This window comes from Equus asinus, chromosome 20 (genome assembly GCF_041296235.1).
Source record: "Equus asinus isolate D_3611 breed Donkey chromosome 20, EquAss-T2T_v2, whole genome shotgun sequence".
NCBI lineage: Eukaryota > Metazoa > Chordata > Mammalia > Perissodactyla > Equidae > Equus > Equus asinus.
In genome coordinates, this window is record NC_091809.1 from 66,115,055 (window position 1) to 66,140,483 (window position 25,429).

The 25,429-nt window shown below is 43.4% G+C and overlaps 1 protein-coding gene across 1 annotated transcript in view; it reads right to left on the reverse strand.

Moving 5' to 3' along the window:
- Nucleotides 1-2,693: 2,693 nt before the first annotated feature.
- Nucleotides 2,694-25,429, reverse strand: part of ENDOD1 (endonuclease domain containing 1) — a 39,024-nt gene continuing 16,288 nt past the window's right edge. Inside the window, exon 2 of the mRNA XM_014835398.3 lies at nucleotides 2,694-7,006. Within this exon, the coding sequence (XP_014690884.1) occupies nucleotides 5,804-7,006 (1,203 nt within the window). The 3' untranslated portion in view covers nucleotides 2,694-5,803. The remainder of the gene's footprint in view (nucleotides 7,007-25,429) is intronic.

A 25,429-nucleotide genomic window follows, 5' to 3' on the forward strand; every position in this document is an offset into this window, starting at 1 on the left:
TGTCTGAGCAGCTGTTCATAAGGAAGGGGCTCTGGGTTGAAAAAGTGATGTTTTTGGAGGTGTAACTCTATCAAGATAAAAAGAAGCAAGACCGGTCCTGAACAGTCAAATCTTAAAAACTTAGAAGGTACCTACTACGTGCATCATTTGGAGCGGGAGGCAGAGAGGGATGAAAAGATGCCTAGTAAGTTGGTCAGGAGGAGAGAGGGGAACTTGTCGACGAAAAGGGTGTTCAGGAGCTAAGTCCACAAGCTCTGAGCATCCACCAGCATGACTCTTTTTCAGTGTTTGAACCAGAGTGATCAATTAAGTAGGCCAAATCAGGATATATAGAATAATTTCTTAATTAATGGTCAAAATTATCCTTTGGTTCATCTGATTAGCATGAATTCTTCTTTATAATCTTTTTTTTGCACTTTTTTTTTTGAGGCAGATTAGCCCTGAGCTAACTGCTGCCAATCCTCCTCTTTTTGCTGAGGAAGACTGGCCCTGAGCTAACATCCATGCCCATCTTCCTCTACTTTATATGTGGGACGCCTACCACAGCATGGCATGCCAAGTGATGCCATGTCCACACCCAGGATCTGAACTGGTGAACCCTGGGCCGGTAGAGCGGAACATGCGAACTTAACTGCTGCACAATCAGGACAGCCCCTAAAAATAATCTTTTATTTTAAAAAATTATGATGCAGTCTTCAGAGATAGCATGCCGTTTTATATCATTCTCAAGCCTGGAAAGTCCGATTGTGTTATCAGACTCTGCTTTGGATGTAGGTATTATAGATGGGATGAGACCACCCAAAGGTGGTACTGAGGACAACAGGCAGGGCTTCTTGGAGACTGTACCTAGCAAATGTGAGTTGGTAGGGGGAAGGTGGGTGACCATTCTAGTACAGGGCCTAGGGATCAACTATAGGGGTCCAGCAATTCCACCTATCAATACCCCAGGCTCAATTGTCTTTGGGCACTAATTCCTAATGCCTTAACTCACAAGAGGCTGATGAATAAAGAAGAATGACTATTTATGGTGAGGGTCATCATCCTTTTTGGTAGCTAAAATGTACATTCTCTCTTCTAGTTCACTCTCTTCCAAGTAATAGGGTTTGGGGGAAGCTGAATCTGTTATAAGACCATGGACTTAGAAAGCAAGGGACCTGGAAGAAAATGCCTCTTTACTCCAGAAATGTTCACGTCTCCCTTCTTGAATAGTGCTGGAAATGTGGAGAGTTCCTGTTCTTAGACTCTCCTTTTTCTACATTCTAGGTCCAACCCTCACATGTTTCTTCAGATATCTTGTCTCACTGATGAGGCTCTGGATTCCTTCATTTCCATTCATGACGTCAACTCCCAGACCATATTTTAACCCTGGTCCTTCTAGCTCTGACCTAGAAACATCCTGAGCTCTAAGGCAACTTCCAGTCAATTTCACCCAAGATGTGTGGATATTATTACCAACAACAGGAACAGCAGCAACAACTAACATTCACTGAGCACTTACCATGTGCCAGGCATGGTAATGAATGCTTTATCCTCGTTCATTCATTTAATTCTCATAACAACCCTCTGAGGTAGGTACTAATAATGAGCCCCATTTTCTACATGGAGAAACTGAGGCTGTTGGTGGAAAGCAACTTGCCCAAGACCACACAGTTAGTATGTGGTGAAGCCAGGGTTTGGGCCCAAGTCCTTTTGACTCCAGAGCCCTGGCTCTGGCTCTTAACCATTAGTCATACTGCCCTCCGGATTTCTACACACTGAACACAATCAACAGTAACAAGTGGTCATGAGCGCTTTCTTTGTTGAAATTTAAGCTTAAAAATAATTGGTTTGGAGTGTAATAGTTAGAAATAAAGCCATGATCTGGGGGAAAATGCCTATGGCAAGAGACAATCAGAAGTCTGAGAACCCATTTATGAAAGTCAGAGAGTCCACATTATATTGCTCATAGTGTAACATTTTGAAAAACACGTACTGTGTGGTGAGCTTAGGTGAAATGCTGAACAAGACACAGAATCCCACATAAGAGCCTGCCCACAGTGGGAAGGCAGCCACCCTACTGCCACCTCCACTCTGGAGGGGGCGCCCTACCAAATGCCATAGAGAGGACTTTCCTCTTCAGGGACTGCTTGTTCTTTCTCACACTGTGGGAGTTTCCTAATGGATTAGCAAATAATTAAGAGTGTTTCTGGAGCCAGCGGTGACCTAGTGGTTAAGTTTGTGTGCTCTGCTTTGGCAGCCTGGGGTTCGCCGGTTCAGGTCCTGGGCGCGGACCTAGCACCACTCATCAAGCCATGCTGAGGTGGCATCCCACATACAAGAACTAGAAGGACCTACAAATAGGATATACAACTATGTACTGGGGCTTTCCATGTGATTCAGAATCAGTGAAGCAATAAGCCTTTGGTGCTTATTTATGAAGGACATATCACAAATACTTGATGTCCCAAATAGCTTCTCAGAGAAACAACATTGAAAAGTAGTTCTAAGTCCTGTTTCACTGATCTAATCTTCTGTCTTCTCATGTATGATTCAAAATTTTAAAAAAATAAACAAAAGCCAGATGTGAGCAGAAACAGCTTGAGTTAATGTGGATCAAGAAGAAAATGGAAAAAAAACTAAAATCACAGATGATCCCTAAACTTTATTTCAACCATTAGGATTCTCCCTCTTTAAATATTTTACAAAACAGCTAATGAGTTGTCAATAATTACTTTATTGAGCATTACAAGGTGCACAGCATTGTACATAGCTTGAAAATGTCAAATTGACCTTTGTCACACCCTCTGTAAAGGCTTCCCTAATTCCCATGGTTTTACGGTTTTTTCTCCTGTGCTCTAGGAAGCATGCTGCTAGTACCTTTATTGCAGCACTTACCATGATGGGTCACACGTATCATCTGTACCATCTGTTGTCCCAACTAGAGTTGAACTCAAAGATGGAATCCATGTATTCTTGATCTCTGCAACCTTGATGTTCAAAGCCATGTTTGATAGATGACTGAATGACTGAATGAATAAGTGTTTCACTCTAGTTCCTTTTTCCAACTCCCTAATCTGCATTTAGGGGGAAGTGCTGTGCTGATGTAGAGGAGAAGCCAACAATCAAAAGGCACAATGGAAAAGAGGAGTGTCCAAAGGCATGGCTGATCCACAAACTAGAAAATCAGCTCCATAATAACGAAGAGTTATTGGGGAGGCTGGCCTCCCCCAGGGCCTGAGAACATACAGAGCCACAGAGAAACCTTTACCAGAGATAGGGTCCAACAACCCAAACTCCCACCTCAAAGCTCAAAATAGTTTGTTGGGAATAGGCCAGCAGTCTAGCCACCTGCTGGAGCTTCAGGCCCAACACAGCAAAGCCAGTCAACAGGAGGCACAGCTAACAGCAGTGGTCCAGAGCAAATGGTCTCAGCCACCTAACCTTAAGGATATTTTTTTTGCTTTATCATCACTTTTGAGATTTCAAACAAGGTCACGCAAGAATAAATAAATAAGACACTAAACAACTAGAAGTAAAAAAGAAGACATTTCCAAAGAGCTCTCCAGAAGCAGTTTGGATGCCCTGTTCCTTGCATGGTGCCAAGGGGCTCAAGCTGCCATGAATGCCCTCTCTGGGCCTTTCAGTGTGCAAATACATACTCTTGGGGACTAGAGATTCCTTGGGAGGCAGTAAGCACGATGTTGTGCATGGATGGCTAATTGTTTCATCCCATAGGCCAAATCCAACTGATTAGTCGGGGCCTAGAGTCTGTTTGATGAATGATGGAGAAAACTCTGCCTTGGTCCAGGAAAGCAGCTGAATAGTAGCATACACACCACATATCTGATATGCCAGGGGTGATGGGACATGTGCAAAAGACCTTGTCTCCTGATCTGCTGTCAGTTAGCAATGAAACTACAGGCCAGTCTGTTGCCTCCCTGTGCCTCAGGTTCCTCATCAAATGAGGGTTTGGCCAGACCACCTCTCTGGTCACTTCTAAGCGTCTCTTTCTTTCATCCAGCAGGATTCTTGACCGATCAGTACCAGGCCCTCACCTTGCCATGTACCTTCACACTGCTGAAGTGAAGGGAAGCCCAACTACAGATGTTTATGCTCACAAACAGAAGTGTTGGTAAAATACTGCTTAAGATTTTTAGATAAATCTAGTGCATAGCTCCCTATCATGGACCAGTCTGATGTCGTATTCCCCAACCTTGCATCACAAATTGATCAGGATGGTAGCTTTCTGCCTAGTCTTCTACTTTGGGTGCAAGTGAATTATTTTTATGCAAAATGTAACTCTCACTACACTCACATTCCTCATCCATCAACCTGATGCAAATAGTTAACCCATCATTCGCTCCTTATCGCCTTTCTGGATCCCAGAAAGGGATCTTTACATCTAACTTTCTTTGCATCTAACTTTTGGATGAAGGGTGGCCTGTACCCCTAAGATCAGTATTTTATACTTGGCCCCTTTCTACCTCACAGCAACTTGTTATAACACAGAAAAATCCAGATGATTCCATCTCAGCTGTGGAAGGCAGGGCAAAGTTTAGGAGACTCTGCTTTCTCCTCTTATTTTCAGTGCAAGACGTAAAATGACAAGTGCTTGATCAAAAAATCGGAGATGAGCTCTCAAATCAAATTTGTACTAAGGGAGTGTTATGTTTTCTAGCCTCAAACACACTATAAAAATAAGTTCCTAAGAGAGAATGATTCTTAATTAAGTTTATACATATATAAACTTGGATATATATGTATAAGAATATTTTTTCTTTTTTCCAAGATTGCTAGAATAGTTTTTCTTTTGTAGATCTTTTCTATACATTTATGCCAAAACAATCATTTAAGTACAGCATCAGAGTGTTTTACTGTATTGGGTACTTGCTTGATGTATAAAAAAGACTGATCTAGTATGTTGCAGAATATGAATTTTCATATTAGCTTAACATATAGGTCTTCGAGCTCAATCTTGTCAGCCAGAGATTTAATCTATGTCAAGTTAATCCAAGCTTCGCTAAGGATGTCATCGGACCTACAGCACCTACTTAGAGCAGGGCTCTGACCTTGTGCTCTCTTCTTTACACACGAGAGGACTGTCTTCCACTGTTCAAGGGGCAAATGATCTTTGCCCTTCATTCAAAATTTGTTATGCCACATTTGGCATAAAATGCTTATCATTACCTACTTGAAAAATGGAGCAAAATTCAACTTTGGAGAAACAAACCAACAAACCTATAGGTCCTTGGGAGCCATGGAAAGCTAAGAGATATAGTACGTTCTATATCCTAAGAAAGTTATTTCAACAGAGAAGCGTGTCTGCACTTCACCAAGGTCAGTTGAGTTGGAGAGAAATAGAAATGATAACAAATTAGCCAAGAATATTTATATCGGTTTTGCTTTAAGTCTCAGAGAATAACAGGAGGAACAAGATTCCTCTCTCCTTTTCTCAGAAACCCTTTGGTTTAAAGTTGTCCTCTTTCTAACTCTTCTCTCCTCTGTAAATTTTAATTATCACAAACAAACACCAGAGCATCTTAGGTGGTCATCTGCATCAGCGTGAATAACTGAAGATTCTAATGCCTTGGAAGTTTGCCGGTATCATGGCAGATGACCTACACATAATCCTACCCTGAACATTTCTCTTGAGTCAAGTCTGAATTGTACCATCTTCTTTTGAAAAACACGCAGACACCCCCACCAAAGGCCAAAGTGTGATAACTGACAGTGAACAAAAACCCATGGTAAAGACAAAATACTCCAGCTTTCTCTATTAAAAAAAAATCAAATTCACTGTGACTGGACACTATCGGTTTGAGTTCTATAATTCCTCAGAATTGGCAAAATTAACCTTGTAGCCAATCCTCTTGCAGACACTAAAAACAAGCTGAAATAGGCCACCCATGGTGCCAAGAGCAGTGTCAAAGAGCAAACAGATGGTGCCACCAAGGCCCATTGCAATGTCCTTGAACACAATTGGAACTGCACCCATAGTGTACACAGGGAAAGTGGCCACATCCAGAAGGACTCGGACAGGGATGCCCAGAATACGGCAAATGGCCTTCAGCAGACAACAAAGGATCCGGAGAATGGCCCTGATGATCTTGACTATGACTTTGACTACTTTCCAGGGAATGCTTGCCAACTCTTCCCCAATGGCCATGAAGTATGAGATGGTGGCTGAACCCAGGCGGTAAAGGCAACTTTCTATGCCGTTAATCACTTGCTTGGTAACATACCACAGGAAATACACAATGTTCTTCAGGATTTCTACTACAAGGTAATAAATTAATTGGAAAAGCTTGATGAATGGGGTAGCAATGAAGCCCATGAGTTTTCTCAAAAAGCTACTCCTTTCCTCCAATGCTTCTGGAGGCAACAGAGCAGACTTCTTGCTCCTTGTGCTGGAGAGGGGCACTGAGCCCTCTTTAGATTGTACCATTCGCTCTTCATCCTGGACTTGGTTAACCATTTCCAGGATTTTTTTCATTTTCTCTGTGTCTTGTTCAGTTTCACCACAGTTGTTCTGGAACAGCTGAGGGTTAAATGGAAGCAGTTTCTCAAGTTCTTTCACCATCACGTCCTCTATGACATCACCATCCCGGGTGTGCTTGACAAAGCCCATGGCCCAGCCTCCTCCAGGGACAGCACAACAGGCCGCCAGCCAAACAAACTCAGGGACGGTCATTTTGTCTTTAACTTTGCGGTCTGAGGGCACGGCGCCTGTGATGATATATAGGTCTTCCCCATCGCCGCACTGCGGGGTCAGGGCCTGGTCCATTAAGCTGTTGAGATTCATGTACCAACGTTCCCGGAAGGATGGGGTCATTGGAGCTGCATTTGTCAGAGCGAATGTGGTGGGGTGGAAATCACTGCTAAGGGAGAACGGGTACAGCTGTCCTCTTTCGTAATCAGAATCCAGGTAGTCTGTATTTAAAGCTTGCTTGCTTCCCAGATTCTTCACAGAAGTGACGGCATCAGCCTCATTAGTGACCTCCTCAAGACTGCTGTTGGGGTCATCAATCTGAAAGAACAGAACAAGTGTTAAGTGCATCCCTGTTCACAGCAGAGAGGGTGTACTTGAATTATTCTGCCAAGACTCTAGAGAAGTCCCTAGGACACTAACACTTCCAATGCTTAGGTTTGGAAGGGCTTGGTTCTCTCATGCACACACATTTCATTCTAATCTTCCACAATCCTGGTGTTTGAAAGTGTCTTTCAAATAGGCTGTTTCCTATTTGACTCCCTGTGTATATTCCACTCCTGCTCTGCAGTAACACTCCATCATACACACGTGCACAAGCACACACTCACACGTACCCACACATGCACACAGTTGTACATGCACAAATACACCATCGTGACATTCATTTTTAATCTCTTATGGCTTTATGAATTTCATAGCTCTTTTTTAGAATGTTTTTCTATAAGATTCAAGTTAATTTTAAAAATGAAAACAAGGGGAAAGTAGGTCTCAACAGGCCCATAAAAATCAGAACTGCGATTCAGATAATCAGACACCAAGGCAGGCTGCAATATAATAAATACATTCTTAATGAATGTTTACACACTTTGGGATATACGATAAACAATCAACTCTAATTGGAGCTCTAAATTAGATGAAAAAATGTATAGTTTGTCATCAGTTATTAGATACTTACCAAGCCAAGGTAAAATTCAAATTTGGCCAACTGCTGTTTGAACTTAATCTCCCCATATATTTATTATTAACAATTCATTTTCTGTCTAGGTCAAACTAGATATGTACTATGTACTAATAATGATCAAAATCTATATCCCCCCCTTCTTGGTTCTGCTTTTTTGTTTTTTTTTTTAGCTCAGCAGTATAATATATACTTTCCCTTTGCCAATCTGAAAGGATACAAGGAAAGAGCTCAGGACTGACCCAGGAGTATGTTTTTAGCTCCTAAACCAGACTGTAAATTCCTTGACACCAGGGATCATGTATCTTTCCCATAGGACCCAGCCAAGGGCTGACACATACTAGCATCCCAAGGCACTCTTGTTAATCTATATGCCCTGAGATGGTCATCATGGCAGGAGTTATAAAAGCCGGCAGTGGAACGAACCTAGTTTTCAAAAACAGGAAAGGTTAATTAAATGATGTTTTATCCCTTAGAGAAATATCTCAAAGCCATTAAAAAGTATTTGTAATTACGAAGAATTTCTAATGATGGAGAAATATGTTATATGTTGAAAGCAAAAGGAAGGATATAAAATTAAATGAGGACAATTTTTTTAAGTCTAAAAATAGGAAAGAAAAACTTTGTAAGGAAGCACATGAAAATGTCTGCAATGGTTGTTTGATCCCTGGGGATGCAAGAGAGATTTTTTTCCTCTATTTTCTTGTTTCTCTCCCTGCACCTCTCCTACTCACATCAACCCAAAAATTATTTATAACTTGTTACTTTCAAAAGAAAACAAACAAAAAAAACTAATTAAAATAAGTAAATTCTTACTAATTGATTCCCTAGAGCTGGCGCTACTCACTAAACCCAAGGGAGTCAAGGCCATGTGGATCTTGTTGCACTTCTTGTCGGGAAGGCAACCAACTGTGAATTTCTCCAACTCTGCCATGGCACACGTAGGCATGCTCAGATGTGTGTGTAAGGTTGGCAAGGCCAATGGATGAGCAATTGGTGTGAAAGCAGGAATATTTACTGAAGTCCAACGAGGTAATTCATAGCCTCACCCCTCAAGGTTGCTCCATCCCTTCCCTGGTCTTAGAATTAGCAATGATCCTAGATGTTCTCCGCTTCCACCACATCCCCATAGGACAGAGATAAGAAGCTCATTCATTTTGTAAAGCTTCTGCTGCTGCTCTCCTATAGCTGAAAGACATACCCCATGGAAATACCAGCCTCATTCTTGAATCATGAGATCAGGAAATGGCAGAGCCAAGATCATGGAGTCTTGGGTGTAAGGTCAGGGATTTTAAGATGCATGTATCTCCATGGTTACTAGGGCATTGTGTCTGCATTTAGCTCAGTATAGCTTCTTTATCCCCTTTTTTTAATTGGTAGCCCTGTGACAGAATGTGGAGCAGCATGCTGGTTTGTCTTCAGTCCAGGGGCCACCCAGGGATCAAACAGCTCTTACAGGGACAGATGGCAGGGCTGGAACATGAGCAGAGAAGAGAGGCTCTTGGATGAGGAAGGGGAAGGAGCAAAAGAGAGAGAAGCAGGAGGAGAAAAAGGGAGGGATAAAACATAAGGGGAAGAAAGGGAGAGAAGTGAATGAGAGAGAGATTGTGTGTACACATGCATGTGTGTGTGTGTGTGTGTGCAAGAAACAACACAATATGCTGCTCTTAGGCAGAAACTAGGACTGTGAGTTGATTTATTCCCAAACTTGAGAGCATGGCCTGCCAAGGCACCAAGGTCAGAGGAGACTTAGCTGGTTGCTTCTGCATCCTCTCAGGTCACTTGAGTTCACAGGGCTTCAGATTTCTGCCACAGCCATGCACCTGGCAGTCAGGTTAAGCCTTTTCTGCCCACACTTCACAGGCACATGGAAGTAGGCCAGGATGGAATCGAGGTGTCTGGACAGGTCAGGGCATAATTCCACATGGGCCCTGTGCACTGCCTGTCCTGTGCCTGCCCAGGGCAGGCAAAGCAGTGACTAAACTATATGCTCTGGATATGAAAGCAGAGAGAGCACATCTTCCTTCTCTTCTCCTTGCTTTCTTCAGAATCCCATATCCATGGTCACTATATTCTTATGAACCTCAAATTTGGTCCCATGACCAAGATGACAAGAGAGAACATAGTGTTTGAAATCAAGACAGAATGCCTGCACACTGCACCTAGATAGTGATGGAGTGAGGGGGTCAGGGACTAATATTTTTTGAACTACCAAGTAAATTTCTTCAATATAACAATACACAGAAGGTATTTTTACCTTACTTTACAGATGGGGAAACTAAGACACAGAAAGATGAAGAAACATTTCCAAAGTCATCCAGTAATTAGCAGAAACAGGATTTGAACTGAGGTCAGTCTTCTTGTTCCTAAAGCATATGTTCTTCATTACTAAGCTGTACTTTCCCCCATCTTAATGGCCATTGCTGTCCCAGTTTTCTCTATCAGAGAGTCGAAAGAAATACTCCCCTCCTGTAGACTCCTTTTCTCTCTGTGTCACGGGAGAAATGGAGTTCCTTAAGGTTTCAGGGAGAGAAGCTGATATCTGAGCCCTTCGGTGTTGCAGACACCAGACTGAAGAGAGAATGGAAAGGAGAAGGTAAAAGGGAGCATGTGCAGACTGGCCCTCTAGCCTCCTTTTTGCCTTTGCCACTAGATTCACAGTCCACAAAATGTGGCAGCACAGGCAGTGGGCAACTGGCTAGGGTTGTTTCCAGGACACTAGCACCAGTAGAAACTGGTCAGTGGGCTGGTCCTCAGGAGGCACTGTTCCTATTAGCACCTCACTTGGCTACCCCCTTTTTCTTCTCTATATCAGCAGGGGTAGCAGAGAACAGCAAGCACAGTAAAACTTCTCAGAGAAAAACTAAAAAATCAGTCTCCTCACCACAACCTCCTCTGCTCTGAGTCCACAGAATGGAGTTAACCAGTTAGGAAGGGGACTCCATACAGCCAAGGTAACCTGGATAAACTGCATAGCTCAACTGAATCTGGAATGTGTTCCTTAAGACTCTGTATTTTCAATGAATGAAGGCTCCTTCATGTTGTCTCCTGTAAAGATGGGTTCAATGGAAGGATACAAAGCCATAGAAACCAAGAAAAGTTGAACCAGTAGCCTTCACAAACACCCAGGAACTGTAGTGTAGGTAGGTATTGCTGGAAGTAGAAATGGATTCCAGGCAGCTTTAGGGAATTTTGGCAGCAAGAGTCTGTGGTTGAGACTAAGTAGACATTAATGACTGCCATTAATAAGACTCAGCCACCTTTGACCTGTTGGACTTTTTCTATCTCTCCCTTTTGGCTTCTTCACCTACTTCTTTCTGCATAACTCTTCTCTACTTCATGGCTTCTGCTTACTCATAGTCTCTGTTCCATCATAACTTGAGCTTGTACAAGGACCATCACGACCTCTTTAGCCATTGATCATACCATTAACCTTCAATTTTGGCTTCTTCTGTTACTTAATTTCCTACTTCAAATGCTCTCAGCTGATTTGTCCAGCTCCTCTTTTTCTATCAAGTCATGTCAAGACAAGCCTATAGAATAACTATCCTTGAGTTAAATGCTCACCCCTGTCCAATCAACTGTGGCTGAATGATGGAGAGAGAACTCTGATGATCCACATAGGGCGTCCCCATCCATCAGGGACCAGAAAGCACAGGACAACTTCTTGCAGAAAATCTTTGTCAGGCATTCTAGGCTTGGCTTGTTTGGTCATAACCTTAGTTCAGTACACTAATGTAGATAAATTAGTATGAATGCTACTAGGCAAAATTAAAACACAAAATAAAAAAAAGAGAGAAATCCCCCAAGGTTTATCTAATCCAGTATTAAATCTCTGAAAAAAATACCAAAGGATGTTTTATAACATGACATATTGATCTTCCATGAACTTTCAATTCTCTCCTCTGAGGATCCAATAAGATATACATCAAAGCCTCTCTTTCTGTCTTTTCTGTGTCTTTTTCATATTTTATATCTCATTAACTCTCTATATCACATTCTAGGTGAGCTCCTTAGATCTATCTTTCAATCCACTAGCCCTCTCTTTAGCTATGTCTAGTCTACTTGTTTGTTGAGGTGCTTTTCTTTTTTTCAATTCAATGACTTTTTTCTTTTCTAGCATTTCTATTTGGTTCTATTTCAGATTCTCCTTGTTTTTTCTCTTGTGGAATTCTTTTTTATCTTCCAATTGTTTAGACATGCTTATCTTAAAGTTCCTTTAAGATTTCTCTATTTTATTTGGGTTTTCAGTTTACTTTGTTGCTTCTACTGACGGATTTTAAGGTGGTGGGTACTTAAGTGCTCTGCAATTTTTGCTGGTGAGCTCTTCATAAGAGGTCCATGGTATTTTGTTGAAAAAAAAAAAAATCTAATAGGATTACTTTTTCAGTTGCTTCTGCCAGAGCCCTAAAGAGTTCAATGATTCTGGACTAGTTTCTGAGATCTTTTCTCAGTTCAGGGTTTCCACAGGGAGAAAGCAGTGCAAATTTGGACTCATACAAAGGAAAGATGACAGCTCTAGGCTTACTTCTGGTGGATTACTATTTCCACTCATGACATGGTGTGGGCAGCTACTTCCTATAACAACTTGCAGGTAGTTTTCCTGCCTGGTTCACCAGTGCTGCAGCAATTTGCCAGCTCCCAGTTTTACTTGGTAAGCCTAGTTCCAGTTTCATGTCTTGAATAGGGTATGTAACTTTGACTCCTATCCCCAGGCAGGTTACAGCCCTAGACCCTAGTGTCTATGTGGCTTTGGCTATTGGTTTCTTATATATTTCTGGCACTGGAAAATTTTCCTCTCTTACTTTTTTGCTGAAATATGAGTTTAATTTAATTTATATATGGTATATAAAATATATATTTTTAATCCAACATATCTATGTGTTTGCAGCGGGAGGAGAGGAATTCCACATCTGCCCAGGCGTTTTGTTTTCCCACATTGTCTTAGGTTTAAAAACCTGCCCTATTTTCCTTTTATAACTCTTTATAGAATTATCATCCCCAAATTTATTTACTTTGCTTAAGTCTCTTTTTTTCTAGTTAGACTACCTCCTGGATAAGTGTTTGGTGTAAGCAGAACAGTATTTTCCAACACCTTTACGGATGTGTCAAGAACTTTATATGCTAACGTCTCTCAATAAGAATAGGCTACAGGGGGGCTGGCCCCGTGGCGGAGTGGTTAAGTTCTGGCGCTCCGCTGCAAGCGGCCCAGTGTTTCGTTAGTTTGAATCCTGGGTGCGGACATGGCACTGCTCATCAAACCATGCTGAGGCAGCGTCCCACATGCCACAACTAGACGGACCACAACGAAGAATATACAACTATGTACTGGGGGGCTTTGGGGAGAAAAAGGAAAAAAATAAAATCTTTAAAAAAAAAAGAATAGGCTACAGGGACTCCCAGGCCTTTCCCAAATCACATCAACCAGCTTATAACCTGATTCTGTTTGTTTTCACTTGTTTGTTTTAGCAATTCCTTTGCATCATCTATTACCTATAATGTTTTTGTCTGTTCATGTAGGTATTTCTGTCTTCTTGAAATTTATTTGCATTGATTTTGTATTTTGCAACTTGGAGTCATTCAAAAAAAATGGATATTACATTATGAAGTCACTTTATCATAAGATTTACAAAACATATTAAATCCCAGGGCTTTAGAACAGTCTGTTAATGGAGCTCCACTGAGAGAAATGCCCAGTATGATTCCTACTTCCTGTCTTAAAACCAGTTTTTTAACCGAGGACAAAACTTTCTTCTGATCCCAAGATGACTAATATTTTAATATCAGTTGTTAAAGAATCATCTGGAAATCTAAATAAAATCTGTATAACAGCTCCCCATCATCATCATGCTCACTTAACTCTACAAAACTACCAAATATGTCTTGGCAGGGGCTCACTTTCTGAAGGAATGTCAAAGTGTGTGTGTAACTAAAATATTTACTGCACGTATGGAAAACTGCATTAAAAATAGTAAGAGTATTTGATTTTAAAAGTCTAATATAGTCTTTGCTACACTGTCACTTAGAGGGCAGATGTATTTTTCCATGCTTTCTGCAGACAGCTTAATGATCTGGTTATTGCAATTATAGTAAATTACTGACAACACTGCTCCCTAAAGACAAAAATACACCTATGATGGAAGAGGTAATTTCAGATTACAATTTCTGGATTACACTTGCCCTTTTGCATTCACCACTAATCTTACTCTTTGGTTTCCCAGCGGAATCTCTGACTGTAGGCACAGGTACAAAGTTCTGTCTGAGCAATCTACCTCCCTGTTGATCTAGTCCCCCTGGGTTGCTGATGCAATTTGATACAGTTCCTGTGTTTAATGGAAATTTTTTTTTCCTAATCACAACATGTTAAGTAGGTTTTAGAAGAATGAGCTCTCCCAGTCCACCAGCACCCTGCCCCATAAATAACCTTATAATAAATTCCTTTTCAAATTTAGTAACAAGAAAAAAAATTGTTTCTCTCAACAAGTTGATCTGTTTCCTTATGCTCGACAGTAAAAGCTATTTAATCCCAGGGGATTTCTTTTTTGCTTTGTGATTAAATGAAAGGAGACTTTCAATTTGTCTGCTAATATGCAGGTAAGAAAAATAGACTGATGGAGAATTGAAAAGGAGTACTGGAGGGGAAATAGTCACATATTCAACAATATTAAGCATATATTATGTGTGACTAGTACTGAAGGAGGAAGCATTAGGATTGGTTATAATGACAAAAAAATAATAACAGTAATAACAACAACAACAACAACACAAGAACCAACACTTATTGAGCACTATATGCCAGGCATTATTCTAAGAACTTTATACATATTAAATCAGTGAGTGGCTACGCTAAGTATTCACTCATTGAAACTCACAAAAACTAGGTACTATGATTATCATCTTTTGACAGGTGAAGAAACTAAGGCCATCAAGATCAAGTAGTGTACTCAAGGCCACACAGTTAATGAATGGTGGCATCGCAGTATGAATGCAGGAAGTCCAGCCCTACAGCTGGTGTTAATCACTGTTTTATAGGCCTCAAAATCGGCCTTCACATCAAGAAACACCATCTATTCCAGGAAACAAGACATAGATACAGTTCACGTGCTCCGCTTTGGCAGTCGAGGGTTCGCTGGTTCAGATCCTGGGTGCAGACCTACACATCACTCATCAAGCCATGCTGTGGTGGCATCCCACACAGAAGAACTAGAATGACTTACAACTAAGATATACAACTACGTACTGGGGCTTTGGGTATCAAAAAAAAAGAAAAAGAGGAAGATTGACAACAGATTTTTAGCTCAGGGCCAATTTCCCTCACACACATACACAAAGACATAGTTAGGTATAAAATCTAGAAGAAACAACAGTGTAATGCAACTCATGTTAAGTGCTGAATAAATGGTATAAAGAAAAACAGCAATCAAATTTCAGAGGAGGCAAGGCCACACGAATGCAGTCAAGAAAGAACTCTTACTTCTTGGAGAAAACAAAAGCTGAGCTGGGATTAGAAGGATGTGTAAGAATCTGACAAATTTAGAGAAATAGGTCAGTAAGGCTTAACAGACTTCTACACAAAGGCCTGGGGGCAGAGACAAGTAGCCTGTGAAAATAGGATTCTGAGGCAGGAAAAGTGAAAGGTTTAATTGGAAAGGATAGGAGGAAACCAGATTATAAATGATCTGATACACATAGAATAAGTATAACTACCAATTATTGAGCACCAACTATGCACCAGGCACTATGGTAAGTGCTTTACATGAAGTATCTTCTTTAATCCTAACAGTATCCCTATTACCTCCCTTTATAGGAGTAATTGAGGCTCAAAGATATTGAGTAGCATGGCCAATGTCACACTGTCAGCGAGGGCAGGTGAGGTCACAGACCCACGTGGTCTGACTTCAGCAAGTATGACGCACTACTGCTCCATTCTGCTTTCTGGATGCTTTCAATGCTAGGCTTCCAAGTTAGGATTTTACCTGGACACAGTGGAAATTCTCTGATGGTTTCTGAGGACTGGAGCACCATTAGGGACATGTAATTTCAGGGAGATACACCTGGCGGCACTGTGCAGGAAAACCTGGACCAGAGAGACAGCTGAGGAAATGGAAAGGGAAGGATATGTGCAAGTTTCCAGAAGGAAGAAGCCTCAGAATACGGGGTCTGATCTGGGAGGGTCCGTGGAATGTGAAAGGTGATGTCAAAGGCTGGAGCCAAGGTCACCAGGAAATGAGGAACTGTGGAGGGAAAGTGGACAAGCTAACCTTTAAATGAGACCAAACTGACAGGCAGAAATATTTTATAGCAGCTGGAGATACAGAACCAGAGCTTGGGAACAAAGGTGAGGTTGGAAATACAGACCAGGAATTAGCCATGGAGGAGTAATAATAATGAAGACTCAACTTGTTACACACAATTTCTGCGGTAAGGCACTGTGGCGGGCGACTTACATAAAAGATTCTGATGTTCCTCTAACTGCAGTGCATGTAACCCTGTGATACTTGGGATAATTAGAAGCATACAAATGAATGCTTTTATTTTAATAGCTATACATTGATATTTAATTTGTCCTCAGAAAATATAACCAGCATTTCATATACACGATTTCATGGATACTAGTATTTAGAATAAGACTAAACTGGTTTTCCAGTGAGTTGATTTAAAATCAATGTAGAGCCAGCCCTGATAGCCTAGTGGTTAAAGTTTGGCATGCTCTGGGGCCGGCCCCATGGCTGAGTGGTTAAGTTCACATGCTCCGCTTCAGTGGCCCAGGATTTCGCCAGCTGGGATCCTAGGCGCAGACCTAGCACTGCTCATCAAGCCATGCTCAGGTGGCATCCCACATGCCACAACTAGAAGGACCCACAACTAAAATATACAACTATGTACTGGGGGGCTTTGGGGAGAAGAAGGAAAAATTAAAAAAAAATAAATCTTTAAAAAAAGAAAAGTTTGGTGTGCTCTGCTTCAGCAGCCTGGATTTGGTTTCTGGGCTCACAGCCACACCACTCCTCTGTCAGTAGCCATGCTGTGGCAGTGACTCACATAGAAGAACTAGAAGGACCTACAACTAGAATATGTAACTATGCACTGGGGCTTCAGGGGGGAAAATAGAGGCAGATTGGCAACAGATGTTAGCTCAGGTTGAATCTTTCCCAGTAAAGTCAATGTAAAGGCCAATTTCAAATAACCAACAGCACAGGTAGTACTCGGATATGGCAAAAATTGTAAAGCAAATTTGCAAATGACTACAGTTTGGAAAAGACTGCACTGCTGCATCCCACTTACTCTTCATATAACCCTATCATCTCCATTTTACACACAGGAAAATTAAAATTCAGATAAGTGACAGATATAAGGTCATCCAATAGGTAAGTGATGGGGCCAAGGCTTATGCCCAGCTTCTCAGACTCCAAAACTCCCAGCCATGTGCCAGCAGCAGCCCTCACCTTTAGATTAGGAAGGGAATGCTGAGAGCCACAAGGCAGCCATGCTGGAGGACAGGAGGACGATGAAGAGACAACTGGGAAACACAGATGGAGCCACAGGAGAACCAATCATCTAGAGTCATGTCAAAAATCAAGGGAGGAGAAAGCTTCAGCTAGAGGAGAGTCAACTGTGTGGCGCCTGCTACATAGAGGAAAGGGAAGGATGGAGACAAGGACTGAGGCCTTTGATGATTAGAGAATCCCCAGTGAGACTTCAAAGGGCGACTTCCATAGAGCGGTCAAAGTGACTGGATATAGACAAGAGGAGGCTACAGAACAGACCTCTTGATTGAGAAGTCTCTAGGTAAAGGCAGGAGATGAATAGGACCTTAGCCTGAGGAGCAGGGTGTACAGGGATAAGCAAAGATTGCCTTGCAGTCCTCCGCAGCCCCCTGCTCCATTGCCCAAGGAAAAGGGGGCATTGGGAGGGTGGGGCTACTTAGCTATCTGTACAAGGGAGCATCTTAGGGCTTGACGGCATCTCAGGGGGACAATGAGAAGGTGACGGGCCAGAGGAGCAGTGAGCCACTGAAAGAGCCCTAGTCCCTGAGGGCTTCCGGGATGAGAAATCCATGCACACCTCAGGGACCAGAGTCACCAGGTGCCACAGAGGTGTCTGTCACTGAGGAGAGAGGAGGAGCTGCTTGTTGGGAGTGACAGTGATCTGCAGGACACAAACATGAAGTGTCAGCAAGTGTCACCTGTCACCCTCACATGCTCTCGCTCTCCTCCGCCTCCTCTCTGTCCTTCCTCTTACTCTTCTCCACTCCTCTAAGGATCTCACAATCACACGACTCTCACAAGCACCTTCTCTGAAGCAGCTCAGAGACCTGGCAGGTACCGGGACGTTCTCTTAACTCCCTGCCCAGCGTCAAGCCTGCACAAGTGTTTTGATGTAAGAGAGGACCCCACAGCCCAGAAGACTAGGAAGGGTCCCAGCTGAGACCTCCAAGACCAGGCAGGGGACTGTGCCATGAGGCAAGGGAGTGAAGGCAGCCCTGAGAGTGGGCAGAGGGTCACAGAACATCCCAGAGCGCACAGAAGTACAAGGAGGCTTTGCAGAGGGCTGGGATGACTGGGTGGGGAGGCTGGGAATCAGGAGAGGCTTATAGTTAGTTACTAAGATTAGTTTTATGAACCCAATAGGGGGGTTAAAAGTCAAGAAGAGAGCGTGATCAGTGAGGGGGATCCGAGCGTGTTGGAGAAGCTCTGTGCATTTGCTCCTTGCATTTTTACAGACTGTAAGTTCCACACACATTGGAATCATCTCTTGTACTTCTGTCTGCCTAAACCACAATGAAGTATAGTAGGTTCTTGGTAGGTGTTTGCTGATCAGTATGCTGGTGACCGTGACAGCAGCAGTGGCACAAGGGGAGAGGGACAGCAGAGGGAATGATACTGGGAGTACGTGAAGAAGTCAGCCTGGGATGAGGGGACCTCTTCTAAGAACAAAGGGAAGAGGAGAGGAGGGCGCGTGAGGACCTGGTGTGGGGTGGTGGTCAGGTTCTCTGCCATAAGTGAGGACATGCTGGCCAGGGGACAAAGCACAGGGAGAACAGTGAAGGTCTGCAAGCCTCCTGAGGTCACTGTGACAGAGAGAAGGATGGCTGCCGTGCAGAAAGGAAGGCTCCGAGAGGCAGCCAGGATCAAGCGGGCAGCCCAGCTCTGCTGAGGCCACAGTTGTAGCTTTTGTACTGATTTTACCCACAGCAATGACCTCCAGTCCAGGGACAGGTGCAGAGAAAGACCTGGCCTCCGTGCTGTGGTGGGGCTCAAGTGTGGGGGCCTTGTCTCTGCAAACAGAATAGCAGTGTCTGACCTTAGAGTCCAGGTGGACAGGGGCAAAGGGCTGCAGGCGACAGCTAATGGCACTTCTGACATGAAGAGAGTGAACAGGCACAAGTGCAGGTGAAGAGCAAGACAGGCTCAGGGGCTATTGATGGGCAGCTGGCCTGAGCGGAGACAGTGCTGAGGAGGGTGGGACATGAGTGGACAGTAGAGTCAGGCAGGCTGAGCACCAAAGTGGGGAGAAGTCAAAAGTCAGCCAGGCACTGAAATGATGTTTATCTGTCTGTCTGTGCACTGAAGTGAAGCCTCGTGGGGCCAGTACCTGATTCTCTCTGTGCTCCCGGCACCTAGCACAGCGTCCCTGCACACCAGGAAGTGACTGGTGTTTGTTGAAAGGAGTGTCTCATTGACCTCCAGCACAATCTTCTGATGCACACATGATTTCCTCCAATTTGCAGAGAGAATAGTCTGCCCCTAGTTCTGCTCCAGGATCCGCCCCTGGAAAAGGTGGTCATCCAGAAGGATCATCAAAACGGCAGTGAAACTGCAATGATTCGGCAAGGGTGGAGTTTCCTTTCCTGGAGAATCTCAGGCTGAGGTTGGATAAGCACATGCGGGGGATGATTCAGACAAGAACCTGTGAGCAGGAGACGACCTAGAGAGCTCCTGTCTAACTCTGTGGGGACAGAGGAGCTGTTTCCCTTGGGGTTTGTTTGCTTTTTCAAGAAGAGTAAAAAAATCAGGCAAGGGGCCGGCCCAGTGGTGTAGTAGTTAAGTTTGTGTGCTCTGCTTCAGTGGCCTGGGGTTTGTGGGTTTGGATCCTGGGTGCAAACCTACACACCACTCATCAAGCCATGTTGGGATGGCATCCCACATACAAAATAGAGAAAGACTGGCACAGATGTTCGTGCAGCAACAATCTTCCTCCAGCAAAAAGAGGAAGAATGGCAACAAATGTTAGCTCAGGGCCAATCTTCCTCACCAAAATAAATAAATAAATAAATAAATTCAGGCAAGCTTAACAGTTGGTGTTCCAATTTTGTTTCTGCTGTGTGAAATATGATATACACACATACACACATACACACACACACACACAGGGACATTAAAAAGACGCTCTCCGCTGCCCATCACCGGGTAGGCAGGAGGGCCCCTTCTTACAAGGAACTGTGCCTGCAGCTGACAACTGGAACATCAGATAATCTTATCGGAGCTGGAGCTGGACAGTGCAAACAGGCCCTCCGCACAGTCACACACATTCGAATGAACTAGATCGGAGGCCTTGGGTGAATCCTAAGAGAATCCACTCACCACAGAAAATACCCATCATGAGGAAAGAGCTGCCTTCAGAAAAGCAGCAGGCGGCCTGTGGGGCCACAAGAGCAGATAAAGGGCATCTGAGGAGGAATAAATCAGGAGATCCTTCACCTCTCAGGAAAGGCATGCACAGAGTTCCAACCCACCCATTTAAGAAAAAAATATCCTCCCTGATTGGCATCCAAAATATTCTTCATCCTCTTGGGAATAGAAACGGCTTTAGAAGAATTAGAAGGATGCTTTTTTTTTTTTTTAAGGAAAGAGAAATGCAGGCTTCTCACTTCCTGACCAGCCCTCCAGCACTCGGGCAGGCTTCCCGGTCCTCTCCGCCTTCCTCCCCATGAATCACCCTTCCTCTGGGCTCCCCACGCCTCTCACACACCTTCCTGCCTTTAGGGAGGAGCAGGCATTTCCAGCCCGTCCTGTGCTCCGCACACTATACGTGGGCACTTGGCCCAGGTCAGGTGAACTGTGGAGACGCAAAGACAGACGACTGACGAGCTCTCTCCTCCTAAGTCAGAAGATAATGAAATAGAAGAAAGAATGAAAGGATGCTCCACTTCCATTTCAGACTTCTCCTCTTCTTGAAAATTAAAAAAATAAATAAAAGGGAGGGATTGAAAAAATGCACCATCCCTAAACATGCTGGCAAAGGAGGCATGAGGGGAGGCCAGGGGGTGGCCTCGAGGGCAGACAGTCTCCCGTGGGATTCCTCTGGCTGCTCTTTCTCCCAAAAGCTCCAAGTTTCAAACTCCTGGGAGCCTAAGAAAGCTGCCGACTCCTTTAAGACCTTTCCAGAAGCTCAGGACTTTCTCAGGTTACATCATCCCTGGTCTTCTTTGGTTTCCTTCCTCATACTCACTGAAGCCTGTTTTCCATTCTGGACTCTGCTTTCTTTTCCAGAGCAATTATTCTTAGCATTTGACGATGTGGTGCAGAATTCAGAAAAGCCAGTTAAGTTGAGACGCCTCCATTTCTAATATTTTCCATCTTATGAGTTCAGACAAGATTAGAGTTTCTTGGCTGCATGTCAGAATCACCTGGAAGCTTTAAAAAATCAAACCTCCAGGCCTCACCCCAAACCAGTGAAAACAGAATCTCTAGGCGTGGGGGAGGGGTGGGAATCAGGATGTTTTTAAAGTTCTCCAGATGATTCTAAATTGAGAAGCTGCTAGGCTAGATCTTTATCAGAGTCTCATTTATCAGTCTCTGGTGGAGTTAAGCCCCTTGCCTAGATAGTGATTATAAGAAAATTCAGATTGTACTAGAAGCACCTTGGTCCTTGTTAAAAATGCAGATTCTTGTGCTTCACACCAGAGATAGATTCAGTAGGTCTGGAGTGGGGTTCAGAAGTCCTTTTTTTTTTTGTAGGAAGATTAGCCCTGAGCTAACATCTGCAGCCAATCCTCCTTTTTTTGCTGAGGAAGACTGGCCCTGAGCTAACATCTGTGCCCATCTTCCTCTACTCTATATGTGGGATGCCTACCACAGCATGGCTTGCCAAGTGGTGCATAGGTCCACACCTGGGATCTGAACTTGCGAACCCCGGGCCACCAAAGCAGAAATTTCGAGCTTAACCACTGCACCACCCAGCCTGCCCCTCAGAAGTGCATTTTTAACCACCACCCCAGGGGGTCCATGAACCCCACACTGAAAAACAAAAGTTTAAATCACCTCAGGTAGTGTTCCAGCTGGGCTTAATTTAGTCCATGATATTAATAGTTTGTGAGAGGTATTATCCACAAATTGCAAGGGCTGTGGTGAAGCCAAGGGAAAGAACAAAGCATTATAGTGCCATTCAGATCCTCCACATTTCAGAGCAGCTGATATCCTGATCATAAAAATGTGTAAACATGGATTTCCTGCCTTATTCCTATGTGGAACGACAAGTCTATTTTTGCTATTTATATTCTTTCGAGCATGTCTCACTCCTCTCTCTAACATCTTCAATGGCATGCTATATTTCCCGGTTAAATGACAAACTGGCATATTCATGGGGCCCCCAAAAACCTCCTCCAACCTCTTCTCTCCAATCTTCCCTTTTATTCAATGCAAACAGACCGATCCCTGTCCCCTAACCATGTCAGCTACGTGGTTATAATGTAAATGCTTCCCTGCTTCTCTCTGTACTGCCACCCATGTCCTCAGTGGATAGGGCTGCCTTCACTACTCCTCTCTGCTACTTACAGTCAACCTGGGTGCCAAGGCCAGACTCCAGCGAGACCTCCTGTGCCGGGTGGTCTCCATGAGCCTCCCAGATCCATTCTCCACTCTTCTCTGCCCTACTCTGAGTCAGCTCCAGGCGGCTGACTTTTAGGGACCACATCATCTGAGCTCCCTTGCCCTCTGGCTTCTGACTGGAATAGCCAATGAGGGGGTGGGAAGAGAGATACCAGAATACAGTCATGTGTCACATAAGGATGCAGATACAGTCTAAGAAATGGGTAGTTAGGTGATTTTCTCATTGTGTGAACATGATAGAGTACATTTACACACACCTAGATGGGATAGCCTACTACACATCAAGCCTATGTGGCATAGCCTATTGTTCCCAGGCTACAAACCTGTACAGCATGTTACTGCACTGAATATTGTAGGCAACTGTAACACAACAGTATTTGCGTATCTAAACATAGAAAAGGTACAGTAAAAATACAGTATAAAAGATAAAAAATGGTCCATCTGTATAGGGCACTTACCATGAATGGACTGCGCGGGATGGAAGCTGCTCTGGGTGAGTCAGTGAGTGAGCGTTGAGTGAATGTGGAGGCCCAGGACATGACCGTACACCACTGCAGGCTTTATAAACGCTGTACACTTAGACTACACTCAATTTATAAGAAAAATTTTTCCTTCTTCAATAATAAATTAACCTCAGCCTACTGTAACTTTTTTACTTCATAAACGTCTAAGTTTTCAAAAACGTTTTGACTCTTTTGTAATAACATTTAGCTTAAAACACAAACACCTTGTACAGCTGTGCAAAAATATTATTTCCTTATATCCTCATTCCATAAGCATTTCCCTGTTTTTAAAATTTTTAAACACACACACTCGCCTAGGCCTGACCAGGGTCAGCATCATCAATATCACTGTCTTCCACCTCCACATCTTGTCCCACTGGAAGGTCTTCAGGGGCAATAACACACACGGAGCTGTCATCTCCTACGATAACAATGTCTTCTGGAATACCTCCTGAAGGACCCGCCTGAGGCTCCTCTTGAGGAGGTGTCATTCTTTTCAGAAATATGTCTATGGTGGTTTGCTTGGTTTCTTTTTTTGTCATAGATTTGCTTGTAAGCAGATAATACAACATAAACATTCCTCTCTATTTTTAGTGCGTGTGTCTGTGTGAGGAAGATGGTCCCTGAGCTAACATCTGTTGCCAATCTTCCTCTTTTTTACTTGAGGAAGATGGTCCCTGAGCTAACATCTGCGCCAATCCTCCTCTACTTTGTATACGGTACGCTGCCATAGCATGGCTTGCTGAGCAATGTGTAGGTCTGTGCCCACGATCTGAACCTGTGAACCCCAGGCCGTCGCATCAGAGTGCACAAACTTAACCGCTACACCACCGGGCCAGCCCCCATTCTTCTCTATTAATGAAAACCTTTCAGTGTTGGGATCCATGTTTTCAAACTTTTTAAGGAGCTTGTTGATGTCTGCAAAAGCTTCTGCTAAACCCTTCACTGTGAATTTTCTTGGGGGTTCTTCTTTTTCTTCTCTTGCAGTTTCCTTTTCTCTTGCCTCTTCCTCAGCCATGCCTTTCTGGTCCAGTTCCAACAATTCCTCATTAGTCAATGCCTCAGCAACCGCCTCTAGGAGCTCCTCAGTGTCATCCTCCACCACACCCACGGTAAAGCTGTTTGCCATCTCAACTACAGCCTTGTTGATTCTTACAACCTCCTCATCCTTGGCAAATCTTTTGAAGTCACGGACAAACCTCTTGAGTGTCTTCCTCCAGATGCCATTCAGACGCTCCTTGGTGACACCACCCCAAGACCAAGCAAGGTTCTTGATGCAGCCATAGATGTTGTAATCCTTCCAGAACTGCATCAGTATCTTCTCTGTGTCTTTCTCAGTTGCAGCAAGAGCCTGGGCAAAGGTCCTCCTCAGGTAGTAGGCCCTAAAAGCTGCTGTAACTCCTTGATCTACCGATTGCATCAAAGAGGTGTTGTTTGGAGGGAGAAACACTGCTTTGATATTAGGATGAAGCTCCCCAATAAAAGGAGGATGTCCAGGAACATTACAAACAACAAGCAAAATCTTGAAAGGTATGTTATTCTCCAAACACTCCTTCCCTGTTTTGCTGGCATAGCAATTCAGGAGGGCATTTTGGAAGAGAAGCTGGCTCATCTATGACTTCTTATGGCTCCTGTAGTACACGGCAGTGTGTGCTTTATATGCTTGAACGCCCTGGGGTTCGCACTGTGCCAGATCACAAAAGGTTTCAATTTGTAGCTGCAACATTGCCCCCAAGCAAGACTGTTATCCTGTCCTTAAAAGTCTTGAAACCTGGCATTGACTAAGCCTCCTTATGGATGGAAGTCCTTTCAGACATCTGTTTCCAGAATAGGGAGGTTTCATCCATATTGAATATTTGCTCTGGCATGTAAATTTTCCTCCACAATCAGCTTACCTAGAGTTCCCAAAATTCTTCAGCTGCTTTCACATCAGCACTCGCAGACTCACCACTCGCTTTCACATTATGTCATGAATGACAATCCTTGAATCATTTAACCCACCCAGAGCTAGCAGTAAATTCAACATCACAGTCAAGTCTAGCCTTTTCTTTCAACATCACAAACAAACTTTTTGCTTTGGCCATGATCATCATAGTGCCTTTGAGAAGGATATGCTTCTGTGTCTGGTCTTCAATCCATTAGAAGTTTCCCCACGTCTGAAATAGCCCTTTCTTGAATTTTTGTTAGTCTCATTGCCTTCAACAAAGCACATCCTTTCACAGCTTCCATCACTTTGTTCTTGTTCTTCAAGATCATAGCTGTGATGGAATGGGACATGCCTGACTGGTGAGCCATAACCATCACTGATTTTTCACCTCTGTACTCCTTTTAATTTTTAATTAAATCACTTTTAATTTTGTTTCCAGGTCAATTACTCGATGTGGCCTCTTACTGGAAACATTAGCAGTGGATTTTGTACACTGAGGAGCCATGATGAACAAAAGAATAG